The sequence below is a fragment of the Cebus imitator genome, unplaced genomic scaffold (genome assembly GCF_001604975.1).
Source record: "Cebus imitator isolate Cc_AM_T3 unplaced genomic scaffold, Cebus_imitator-1.0 Scaffold96, whole genome shotgun sequence".
In the NCBI taxonomy this organism is placed as follows: domain Eukaryota; kingdom Metazoa; phylum Chordata; class Mammalia; order Primates; family Cebidae; genus Cebus; species Cebus imitator.
Window position 1 is genome coordinate 2,421,884 of NW_016107411.1, and position 12,424 is coordinate 2,434,307.

Below are 12,424 nucleotides of genomic sequence, written 5' to 3' on the forward strand. Positions count from 1 at the left end.
TTGACCAGGATGGTCTCGATCTCTTGACCTCGTGATCCACCCGCCTCGGCCTCCCAAAGTGCTGGGATTACAGGCTTGAGCCACCGCGCCCGGCCCATGAATAGCACTTTTAAAGGTCAAATGCTACACAAATTGGTAGGCAGTGTGGAGAAAAGAACATGGGCTTAGAGTCACATAGGCCTGGGTTTGAATACCAACTCTATCCCTTGGGTAAGTTCTTTAACATCTCTGAAATTAGTTTCCTCACTTGAAATGAAGGCAACAAAACCCACCATTCAACGTGGTCATAAGGATTACATAAGAGAATTCATGAAGACCACCCGGCAGGCTCTGGAGCGTAGGAGATGCTTCACTTACATTGGCTATGGCTATTACTGTTACAAATGTGAGAATACACGGCCTTGCGCCTGTCTGCTCTCTCTCCCTGCTTGCCACATGAGGGCGCACAGAGTCCACTCTCAACAGAAAGCACAGGCCCATTGGGAAGGCTGACCAAGGCCTTACCCATCATTCCAGAGATCCTTCAGGTGGTCATGTACCAACTCCAGAATTTTGTCCAGCCATGTCCAGAATGGTAGCTTGCCTGGAGGGCTCTCTCGCTGGAGGAGGAATGGAAAGTTAGCAAGAGCTAAGGACGTGCCCCTGGCATAAAGGAGGATGTGGGAAGGCCAGTATTTGGACTGTGGGCTAGATCTATCTCCACAGGATGCAGGGAGTTACCTTAGTGAAGTCAGCCCAGGACAGCAATGCATCCTCAGTCTTACAGTTCTGCCCTGTGGGACAGATAGCCACAGACAGATGATGAGGGAAGCAAGGCGTCCTGGATAGACAGGACAGAGGTTCAGGAAAGACGAAGGCTGGGGAAAGGCTGAGGGAAGGAAATATGTACCGAACAGCTTGTTTTTCAGCATGCTTAGCTGGTCTGAATTGAGGCCTCGGCCAACATACGAGGAGAACTGCCAACTGAGAGCAGGGCCCAGCAGGCTCCAGGGGGCTTTGGGGGGGTTGGAGAAGAACTGCTGGTTCTGCAGGGGTGAGAGGAGTTCAGGCTGGCTCAGAAGGAGCCCCTCACACCAAGCTTCCACACCCCCCCTCTCCCTTGACCTGTTGGCCCCACTCCCTACCTCAAGGTTTGGGCTGAGCAAATTGAACCAGAGAACTGAAGCCCAGGCAATTGAGAGTTGGTTCATGTTGGAAATAATCACCACAGGGAGGGTGTCTGTCTGGGGAGTAGACAGGAGTCACAGAAAGGGATGTGAGGTTTCTAGCTGCAGGTAATTGTCAGAGGAAAGGAGTGCTAACCCACCCCAAGAGGCTTCTGTTTATCCCCTCCTTATGCCTTCTTCCAAAGCTGCTTTCTCTCTCCTTGTCCTCCATTTTAACTCACTTTCAGCTCCTGTTTCAGACCCTGGTAGGTGTATTTGACTGTGAAGCTGATGATGTGCAGTTCCTCTGTCACACTTAGTGGCCCCTGGGACAGCCAAAGAGACAGTCATCAGAACACCCTTTGATGAGAAAGTCTCCCCTGTCCCCTAGTCCTCTGTCCAGGTCTTACCTTATTGCTGCCCTTTCCTGAACCACCTGAACGTTGTTCCACCAGAGTCTGTGAATTAAAGGAAAGGAGAGAAAATGCCAGAGTGGGCACCCTAGGGTCCCTGGAATCCCCTGTTTGGCTTCAAGACCTCTCAAGCCCTCAGAACTTCCCCCAACTCATGTTCCTTTGGACTAAAAGCAGGCCAGGTGCAGTGGCTCATGCCTGTAATCCCAGCACTTTGGAAGGCCAAGGTGGGTGGATCGCCTGAGGTCAGGAGTGATCAAGACCAGCCTGACCAATATGGTGAAACCCTGTCTCTACTAAAAATACAAAAATTAGCCGGGCATGGCATGTGCCTGTAGTCCCAGCTACTTGGGAGGCTGAGGCAGGAGAATCGCTTGAACCTGGGAGGCAGAGTTGCAGTAAGCTGAGATCACGCCACTGCACTCCAGCCTGGGCGACAGAGTGAGACTCCATCTCAAAAACATAAACATAATAAAAAGCATAGGTCACAAACTATTCTTACCAGATAACCAAAGTCCCAAATCAAACCCTGACTCTGCCCCTTCTCGGGGGTCAAAGTTTTCTGATTTGAAGTCAGAATGTTGAACTTCCGGAACCTGTTCCAGGAGGAGGACGATACATGGAGACAAGGAACAGAATTATTCTAAAAACTCAGCAGAAAAAAAACAGAAATTCCACTTCATTTCAGATCTTGCCTTCTCCCTTTGTCTATATCCCAGCCAAATCCCCCTCCTCCTTGTTTGCGCTCCCACCAGGGTTGCCGAATATGGTTCTGCAGGTCATGCAGTGTACAGATGTTTGCAGTGTCCTTGTCAAGCACCTACCCTTGTAACTGAGGAGGATTCCTGAAAAGAAATAAAAAGAAAAAAAGTCATTAGGCAAAAGAGCATGGAAGTTAGCAGTTTGGTCTTTGGGATCAGATAGGCCTGGATTCGAACTTGACTTGAGCTCACTAGCTAGGTGGCCTTGCACAAGAGATGTAATCAGTCTCGCTGAGCCTGTATCCTTGTTTGTATGGTGCATTGGTAATGTTAATTCATAGGGTTTCTGTGAAAATTAAATAAGTACCTGCCATGCTGCATGTCGCATAGTAAGTGTTCAACAAAAGAAATGAATTACATAATTTCTATGAGGTAGGAATTGAAGGGGGAAGAAGATAGCCCCAGGGCCCTGTTGTGAAGAGTAACTCCTCCACCCCAGCAGCCCATGTCCTGGCCACCCTTCACCTCCACCAATTTACCTGTCAATGGAAACTTCCACAGTCAGTGACTCATTGCCTTCCTGGAGTCTCACCAGCAGCCTGGGGGAATAGAAGGAGGATAGGGGAAAGTGGTCAACCTCAACCTTCCGGATAGGCCAGATGTTTGAAAAAGAGAAGAGGGAAGCCAGGCGCGGTGGCTCATGCCTGTGATGCCAGCACTTTGGGAGGCTGAGGCGGACGGATCGCGAGGTCAGGGGTTCAAGACCAGCCTGACCAACATGGTAAAATCCCGTCTCTACTTAAAAACATAAAAAAATTAGCTAGGCATGGTGGCACACACCTGTAATCTCAGCTACTTGAGAGGCTGAGGCAGGAGAATCACTTGAACCCGGGAGGTGGAGATTGCAGTGAGCCGAGAGCATGCCATTGCACTCCAGCCTGGGCAACAGGGCGAAACTCCGTATCAAAAAAAAAAACAAAGAGAAGAGGGATTATAAGAGGTAGGGAGGGGACGGGAAAGAGAGAAGAAAAAGCCAAGGATGGGAAGATCTGTAAAGCCAGAAAATACACAGTGGCAGGGTTGGGAAAAGGAAGCAGGAATGAGTTCTGGAATGCTGACCTTGTTCGGACGGTGAACTTGCTCCCAGTCTTGAGGATGAGGGGTCGATGGGGAGTTTGGGGCATGCAGGGCTGGGTTTCTACCACGAAGGCTCTGAGGAGAGAGAGGTGTAGAGAGAACATATAGCTCAGTATCTGTAAGAATGGCTTCCCTTGTTCCTTTCTTCCCCTAGGGTTCCTGCCTGGCTTCTAGACCTGTGGAGCAGACGCTGTAGCAACTCTGTGACCTGGGCGTTGCGTAGGTCCACGCCTTCAGTCAGAGGGTCATCCTGATAGCTAACCAGGCAACTCAGTCCCTTCAGCTCCTTCAGCAGCTGCCTCAGGTGAAACAAGAGCTTCGCTCCAGCTGTGAACCTGGTGATAGATTTCAGGAAGAAGGAATCCATGAATTTCCTGAATTCCCCCACCCAGGTTCCAAGAACTCTTCATAAATATATGAAGAGTCAGAAATTAACTGGGGTGAAAAAAAAAAAAAAAAAAGAATCTAGGAAGCACATAAAAGATTATTCAACATGATTCATAATCCAAGAAATAAAAATCAAAGCTATTTTCACATACAAAACTGCTAACAGATTTAACATAATAACAGCTTTTTTTTTTTTTTTTTGAGACAGAGTCTTACTCTATCATCCAGGTTGGAGTGCAGTGGCACGATTTCAGCTCACTGCAACCTCCGCCTCCCGTGTTCAAGCAATTCTCCTGCCTCAGTCTCCTGAGTAGCTGGGATTACAGGTGCCTGCCACCATGCCTGGCTAATTTTTGTATTTTCAGTAGAGACAGGGTTTCACCATGTTGGTCAAGCTGGTCTCGAACTCCTGACCTCAGGTGATCCACCCACCTCAGCCTCCCAAAGTTCTGGGATTACAGGCGTGAGCCACTGCGCCTGACCCCATAATAACAGCTTCCATATGCTATGTATAATTTATATTAAGCCCTTTACACATATTAATGCATTTAATCCTCAAAACAACCCTCTGAGGCAGGTACTATTATCATCCCCATGTAACAGATGATAAAACTGAGGCAAAGAAAGGTTCAGTGACTTGCTCAAGGTCATAAAACTAGTAAGGGATGAAGCTTGTATGTGATCTCAGGCAGTCTCATTGTACAACCCACACTTCTAACTACTGTACTTTACTGTCTCTATAATTAAAAATAATAATAATCAGCAGCCAGGTACGGTGCCTCATGTCTGTAATCCCAGCACTTTGGGAGGACAAGGTGGGTGGATCACAAGGTCAGGAGTTTGAGACCAGCGTGGCCAATATGGTGAAACTGCGTCTCTATTAAAAATACAAAAATTGGCTGGGCGTGGTGGTGCATGCCTGTAATCCCAGCTATTTGGGAGCCTGAGGAAGGAGAATTGCTTGAACCTAGAAGGAGGAGGTTGCAGTGAGCTGAGATCACGCTACTGCACTCCAGCCTGTGCGATGAAAGTGAGACTCCATCTCAAAATAATAATAATCAGCAATGTGGTGACAGGAAAACCATACACTACATATGAGAAAATAGACTCGGTTGGGACAACTATTCTAAGAAACGTTTGGAACTATCTTTTTGTGTTTTTTTTGGTGGGGATGGGGGTAGTTTCTGGCAAAAACCTGAAAGCCTGCTCGACAAATTCTAAAAGAGCTGTAACACTTGAAACAATCATTTTAAAAGTCTCCCCAGCTGGGCATGGTGGCTCATATCTGTAATCTCAGCACTTTGGGAGGCAAAGGTGGGAGGATCACTTAAGGCCAGGCACTCTAACCTGGACAACAGAGAGAGAGACCCTGTCTTGATAAATAAATAAATTGGCAAGGTGCAGTGGCTCATGCCTGTAATCCCTTCATTTTGGGAGGCCGAAGCAGGCAGATCACAAGGTCAGGAGATTGAGACCATCCTGGCTAACACAGTGAAACCCTTTGGAGGCAAAGGGTTTTGACTCTTTCTCTTTTATTTTATTTTATTTTATTTTATTTTTTTGGCACCAGAGTTGACTTTTAATTTGTCCTAAAGCTGATGAAGCAAAAACCATGATAAAACATTTTGCGGCCGGGCACGGTGGCTCAAGCCTGTAATCCCAGCACTTTGGGAGGCCGAGGCGGGTGGATCACGAGGTCAAGAGATCGAGACCATCCTGGTCAACATGGTGAAACTCCGTCTCTACCAAAAATACAAAAAATTAGCTGGGCATGGTGGTGCGTGCCTGTAATCCCAGCTACTCAGGAGGCTGAGGCAGGAGAATTGCCTGAACCACCCAGGAGGCAGAGGTTGCGGTGAGCCGAGATCGTGCCATTGCACTCCAGCCTGGGTAACATGAGTGAAACTCCATCTCAAAAAAAAAAAAAAAAAAAAAAATTTGCTTTCTTTTTAAAACCTCCTCTTTCTCAAAAAAATAAACAAATAAATAAATGCTGGCTGGTCATGTACCATAAGTACCATATACCTGTTTTTCAATCAACCTGAGCAATTGTGGTCTATTTTTATTTACTTTTTTTTTTTGAGATGGAGTCTTGCTCTGTCGCCCAGGCTGGAGTGCAGTGGCATGATCTCGGCTCACTGCAACTTCCACCTCCTGGGTTCAAACAATTCTTCTGCCTCAGCCTCCTGAGTAGATGGGGCTATGGGCATGAACCACCACGCCTGGCTAATTATTTTATTTTTAGTAGAGATGGGGTTTCACCATATTGGCCAGGCTGGTCTTGAACTCCTGACCTTGTGACCCACTCACTTCAGCTTTCCAAAGTGCTGGGATTACAGGCATGAGCCATTGCCCCCGGCTACTTTTTTTTTTTTTTTTAAGAGGTGGGGGTCTTGCTATATTGCTCAGATTGACCTCAAACTCCTGGGCTCAAGCTCAAGCACTCTTTCGGCCTCAGCCTCCTCAGTAGCTGGGTATTATGGTGTGTGTGTGTGTGTGTGTGTGTGTGTGTGTGTGTGTGTGTGTATACACACACACTTTTAGAGACAGGGTCTCCTTCTCTTGCCCAGGCTGGAGTGCAGTGGTGGGTATTATGGGGTGTGTGTGTGTGTGTGTGTGTGTGTATACACACACACTTTTAGAGACAGGGTCTCCTTTTCTTGCCCAGGCTGGAGTGCAGTGGTGCAATCACAGCTCACTGCAGCCTTGAACACCTGGGCTCAAGCAATCCTCCCACCTCAGCCTCCTGAGTAGCTGAGACTACCGGCATGTGCCACCATGCCTAATTTTTTTTTTTTTTTTTGAGATAGAGCCTTGCTCTGTTGTCCAGGCTGGAGTGCAGTGACATGATTTCAGCTCACTGCACCCTCTGCCTCCCGGGTTCAAGTGATCCTCCTGCCTCAGCCCCCCCCAGAGGCTGTGATGACAGCAACGCACCACCATGTTCGGCTAATTTTTTATTTTTTAGTAGAGATGGGGTTTCACCAGGCTGGTTTCAAACTCTTGACCTCAGGTGATCCACCTGCCTCAGCCTCCCAAAGTGCTGGGATTACAGGCATGAGCCACTATACCCAGCCCAGCTTTTTTTTTTTTTTTTTTGAGATAGACTCTCACTCTGTGGCCCAAGCTGGAATGTAATGGTGCAGCAGTCTTGGCTTACTTCTGGGGCTCAAGCGACTTTCCTGCCTCAGTCTCCCAAGTAGCTGGGACCACAGGCACGCACCGTCACACTCGGTTAATTTTTTTGTATTTTTAGTAGAAATGGGGTTTCACCATGTTGCCCTGGGTGGTCTTGAACTCCTGAGCTCAGTCGATCTACCTGCCTTTGCCTCCCAAAGTGCTGGGATTATAGGTGTCAGGCACCCCAACTGGCTTTTTTTTTTTTTTGAGACGGAGTCTCACTGGGTAGCCCAGGCTGGAATGCAGTGACACGATCTCGGCTCACTGTAACCTCTGCCTCTTCGGTTGAACCAATTCTTCTGTCTTAGCCTCCCAAGTAGCTCAGAATACAGGCATGCACCACCACACCCAGCAAATTTCTGTGTTTTTAGTAGAGATGGGGTTTCACCACATTGGCCAGGCTGGTTAAATATTATATATATATTTTTTAAAGCCTAATAGCATATATATGACATGTTTATACTGTTTTATATGTATATATAAATATATAATATACTGTTAAGCTGAAAAAAAAACCCATAGGTTTCAAAATAGTATGAACAATATGATTCCATTTTTGTTTAATAAGTTAAAGATAATTTTCTCTTCTTCCTTCTTTTTTTATTAATTATATTTATTGCAATAAAAATATATTTTAAAATATATATATATATTTTTGAGATGGAGTCTCACACTGTAGCCCAGGCTGGAGTGCAGTGGCGCGATCTTAGCTCACTGCAACCTCCGCCTCCTGGGTTCAAGCGATTCTCCTGCCCCAGCCTCCCTAGTAGCTGGGACCATAGGTGCGCATCACCATGCCTGGGTAATTTTTTTTGTATTTTTGGTAGAGATGGGGTTTCACCATGCTGGCCAAGCTGGTCTTGAACTCCTGACCTTGTGATATGCCCACCTCAACCTCCCAAAGTGCAGGAATTACAGGTGTGAGCCACCATGCTTGGCCTTTTTCTTTTTTTTTGAGATGGAATCTTGCTCTGTTGCCCAGGCTGAAGTGCAATGTTGTGATCTCAGCTCACTGCAACCTCTTACCTCCAGGGTTCAAGAGATTATCCTGCCTCAGCCTCCTGAGTAAGTGGGATTACAGGTGCCTGCCACCATACCTGGCTAATTTTTTTGTATTTTTAGTAGAGATGGGGATTCACCATGTAAGCCAGACTGGTCTTGAACTCCTGACCTCAGGCAATCTGCCTGCCTTGGCCTCCCAAAATGCTGGGACTGCACGCATGAGCCATTGCGCCTGGCAAATATATTTCTGGGTGATCAAAAAGGAAGGAAAAAACCAGATTGTAGGTTAATTCATTCCTTTCCCTGAAGTAGACTGGGCTCTGGGCTCCTTAGGTGGTAAGGATGAGGAGCAGAATAGAGCTGAAGTCAGCAGGGAGCAGGGCTCATTCTGGGGAGCAGAGACCAATGAGAACAGTATCTCTTGCTATATGCAGGGTACTGCAACTTACAAATAACAGCGGGTGGCAAGGACGAGGGTTGGGGTGGTTCCTCACCATTTCTCCAGCTGTGCCAACCCATGGTCAACGGGAGATCCAATGCAGGCTTTTTGCTGCTGGGCTTTCCACTCCTCCAACTTTGGCAGCAGTAGCTCGATTAGGGTAGTTAATCGGCCTAGCAGCGCTTTGGAGGCATCCAGCACCTCCTAAGAAAGAGATAATGTGAATGTTGAGCATCTCTCCCTATCACCCTCCACCACCCAACTGGGGATGAAAAGACAAAGAAGCCAGTGCTAGGGAACCAGGGTCCCACGTCCCTTATTTTTCCAGGTCCCTGTTGCCCACACACACTGTCCTCTGCCTCCCACCTTTCTCTTTTTGTCCAGTTCATTGAGAGTTTCCTGCAGAATCTGCTGCTCTTTGATCTGATGGGGGTCCACAGAAGATGTCTTCCCTGGATGGCGGGAACAGGAGTCAGTTCAGGGGTTCTTTCCTCTCCTTCCTGACTGGGGTGAGTCAGCGTCAGGAAGGAGGAATTTTTGTGGAGGAAGGCATGGAAACCAAGCAAAGCACAGGTACCTGTGGGACCCTCAGGCAAATTCTGAATGGTTGTGTTTGGACCAGACACCTCCTCAAATAAAACAATGTCAGTTTTCCATGCATTTCCTCAACATTCAATGTCTCTCAGTCACACCTCCAGCTGGATCCCCACCAAACACCCTGGCACTTCCAGCTTTGCATGGCAGGGGGACTGTAGTCAGTGTGTGTATCTGATAGTGACTACTGCTCATTGGAGCTTTCTCCTGTTCACTTTGAGCTCTGACTTCTCAGCAGGCACTTATCTTTCTCCCGCCCCTCAATGTGCTTCCTACCTTTGGCCTGGATCTTATATCTGAAGCAGAAGACATCCTGTTGGTCTTTCAGTTGGCTGATGGATTTTACCAGCTTCTACAGAGAGGAGAGGACCCCAATAAGGCTGCTTCTTAGGGAGGGGCTAGGCTGAGCCCTGCCCACCCTAACTCCTACCACATCTGCTAACCTCCATCATAGCCTTTAAATCCAGGATCCGGGATTCAATTGCATGTTGCTGGCTCTCCACAGGTGTTTCAAGAACTGGTTGTTCTTGCTCCTGGAAAAAAGAGGTTCTGAGCACATTTTAACTCTGGCCTTTCATGCCTTAAATTCTGGCCTGAAATTTATGCCACAGGATGTGGGAGGATCCTGTTCTGAGACAACTCCCTGGGTCCTTTCTATGGTTCCTCTCCACTTCAGGAGCTTCCAACATTACCACTGAATTGTCCTCACCAGTTGAGCCCTCTGAGCCTGGATCAGAATTCTTTTTTCTTCCAGAAGGAGGTTAAAGATCATCTCAGCCAGCTGGGTAGGGCCCTGGGAAAAGGCCTAGAATAGTAAAACAGAAAGGATTGATCCAATTCAACCACCCTCAATGACCTATCACCCTAGACCTTCCCCACCAATGTCCACAGTATTTCCTCCTCCCTTGAGGTTCCTAGCTCTTTCTCTTTTCACCATGGCACCCTCCCAACAGTATCCCGTAGATGCAGCCCTTGTCTCTGCCAGTGATTCCCTAAGTCCAGACTCTGTCCTGCTTTCCCTAGATCTATCCCCATCCCCCTTTGTACCTCCAGGTACTATTCCATTCTCCAAACCTTACTCCTCTATACTCAGCTCCCAGTGCTACCCCATTACTCCCAACCCTGTACCTGAATGTCCCGGCAGAATTTCCGTAAATTGTGCTGTAGCAACAAGGACTCTGGGTCCTGCCTGCAGCGGCCACACTCATAGTTCAGCTGATCCAAGAAGTGGAAGAATAGCATGGTAGCCTTGGACTCATCATTCCCCAGTACAGCTTCCTGCCTGGGCACCAGGAATAAAAAGGATTAGTGTCTCTGCAGGGTTGCTGCAGTCCTGAGGCTTTCCAACCTTTTCCTGCCATTAATGATTCCAGGATCCTGGGGGTTCAGAAGTAAGAAACGACCTTTCTCATCCCCCCAACTTCCTGAGCGCCTCACCAATTCTGGTCTTCAATCCAGACAGCCAAGTACTGTCGAATGTCCACAGGCAGGAGGCTGTGTGAGTAAAGCTGGTGTAGCTGGTCCTGAAAGCGGCTGTCAAGATTCTGCAGCATCTCCCACTGCGCCATTTGGGCTCTGCATCAGAAGTTGAGGGTTCCCAATTGAATATTTTGCTGGACTAAATCACCCATAGTTTCATGATTGTTCATTGTTACTAATTTAAAATGTTTAAATTATATAAGTAATAAAAGCCCAGAAAACATGAAAGTCTACGTTGACCCTACTCCTAATCTTGGTTCTTTCACCTCCTCTCCAGAAGTAACCACTACTATCAGTTTGGTGCATATTCTTCCAGGGAGTGCTACTGGTTGAGTATCTGCTATTCCAAGCATTTTGGATTTCAGATTTGTCCAGATTCTGGAATATTTGCATTACTTACCGACTGAGCATCCCTAATCCAAAACTCTGAAATCTGAAATGCTGCAAAATCCAACTTTTGAGTACCCACATGATGCTCAAAGGAAATGCTCATTAGAGCGTTCTGGAGTTTTTTTTTTTTTTTCTTTTTTGAGATGGAGTCTGGCTCTTTTGCCCAGGCTGGAGTGAAGTGGGATAATCTTGGCTCACTGCAACCTCCATCCTCTAGGTTCAAGCGATTCTCCTACCTCAGACTCTTGAGTAGCTGGGATTACAGGCACCCACCACCACGCCTGGCTGGCTAATTTTTGTAGTTTTTTTTTTAGTAGAGATGGGGTTTTACCATGTTGGTCAGGCTGGTCCCAAACTCCTGACCTCAGGTGATCCACCAACCTCGGACTCCCAAAGTGCTAGGATTATAGGTGTAAGCCACTGCGGCCCCAACCTGTATTTTAACAGCTCCAATAAGTGGGCCTTTGTGCTTTAATGGGAATTTTCTTTTCTTTCTTTCTTTTTTTTTGAGACAGGGTCTCACTTTGTCATTCAGGCTGGAATGCAGTGGCATGATCTTGGCTCACTGCAGCTTTGACCTCCCAGGTTCAAGTGATTCTCTGTCTCAGCCCCTCAAGGAGCTGGGACTACAGGAGTGTGCCATCATGCCTAGCTAATTTTTGATTTTTTTGGAGAAATGGAATTTTGCCATGTTGCCCAGGCAGATCTCAAACTCCTGAGCTCACGCGATCCATCCACCTCAGCCTTCCACAATGCTGAGATGGGCTGGTGTGGTGGTTCATGCCTGTAATCCCAGCACTTTGGGAGGCCAAGGTGGTCAGATCAGGAGGTCAGGAGATCAAGACCATCCTGGCTAACATGGTGAAACCCCATCTCTACTAAAAATACAAAAAAATTAGCTGGGCATGGTGGTATGTGCCTGTAGTCCCAGCCACTTGGGAGGCTGAAGCAGGAGAATCACTTGAACCTGGGAGGCAGAGGTTGCAGTGAGCCAAGATGGCACCACTGCACTCCAGCCTGAGCGACAGCGAGAATCTGTCTCAAAAAAACAAAAACAAAAAACAAAATGCTGTGATTACAGACATGAGCCACTATAACCAGCCTAACGGTAATTTTCTTTTTCTTTTTTTTTTGGTGAGACGGAGTCTCACTCTGTTGCCCAGGCTGGAGTGCATTGGCACAATCTCAGCTCACTGCAACCTCCATCTCCTGGGTTCAGGCGATTCTTCTGCCTCAGCCTCCAGAGTAGCTGGGACTACAGGCGCACACCACCATGGCCAGCTAATTTTTTTTATTTTTAGTAGAGACAGGTTTCACAGTATTGGGCAGGCTGGTCTAGAACTCCTGACCTCATGATCTACCCGCCTCGGCCACCCAAAGAGCTGGGATTACAGGCGTGAGTCATCACATCTGGCCTAATTTTCAAATACACTCTAAAATAGAGTGAACAGCACAAGGATCACCATTCAACTTTAACAAACATTACTATTTCCATTACCCTATTTCATCTATCTGCCTAATTCATTTATTTTACATTTATGTGTTTATTTGTTGTTT

At 47.2% G+C, this 12,424-nt stretch overlaps 1 protein-coding gene and 1 non-coding gene across 4 annotated transcripts in view; both read right to left on the reverse strand.

Annotated features, from left to right (window-relative positions):
* The window catches only part of STAT2 (signal transducer and activator of transcription 2), a 22,826-nt gene that overhangs the window by 6,322 nt on the left and 4,080 nt on the right, over positions 1–12,424 (reverse strand). For 2 of the 3 annotated variants that reach the window (XR_005201497.1, XM_017536328.2), the window contains exons 2-19: positions 10,436–10,573; positions 10,127–10,280; positions 9,708–9,803; positions 9,442–9,531; positions 9,275–9,350; positions 8,771–8,856; positions 8,460–8,608; positions 3,573–3,731; positions 3,379–3,471; positions 2,799–2,858; positions 2,383–2,403; positions 2,061–2,154; positions 1,556–1,603; positions 1,388–1,471; positions 1,125–1,223; positions 890–1,025; positions 721–773; positions 505–599 (exon numbers count right to left, since the gene is read on the reverse strand). Coding sequence is in view for 2 of the 3 variants with exons in the window: in XM_017536328.2 (XP_017391817.1) it covers positions 505–599; positions 721–773; positions 890–1,025; positions 1,125–1,223; positions 1,388–1,471; positions 1,556–1,603; positions 2,061–2,154; positions 2,383–2,403; positions 2,799–2,858; positions 3,379–3,471; positions 3,573–3,731; positions 8,460–8,608; positions 8,771–8,856; positions 9,275–9,350; positions 9,442–9,531; positions 9,708–9,803; positions 10,127–10,280; positions 10,436–10,566 (1,724 nt within the window). In the remaining variant the exon portion in view is untranslated. The remainder of the gene's footprint in view (positions 1–504; positions 600–720; positions 774–889; positions 1,026–1,124; positions 1,224–1,387; positions 1,472–1,555; positions 1,604–2,060; positions 2,155–2,382; positions 2,404–2,798; positions 2,859–3,378; positions 3,472–3,572; positions 3,732–8,459; positions 8,609–8,770; positions 8,857–9,274; positions 9,351–9,441; positions 9,532–9,707; positions 9,804–10,126; positions 10,281–10,435; positions 10,574–12,424) is intronic. The other variant, XM_037741192.1, reaches the window with a different exon arrangement.
* On the reverse strand, positions 4,957–5,020 carry LOC119472369. Its single transcript, XR_005201511.1, has one exon. It is a non-coding gene; the product is annotated as a U7 small nuclear RNA (small nuclear RNA).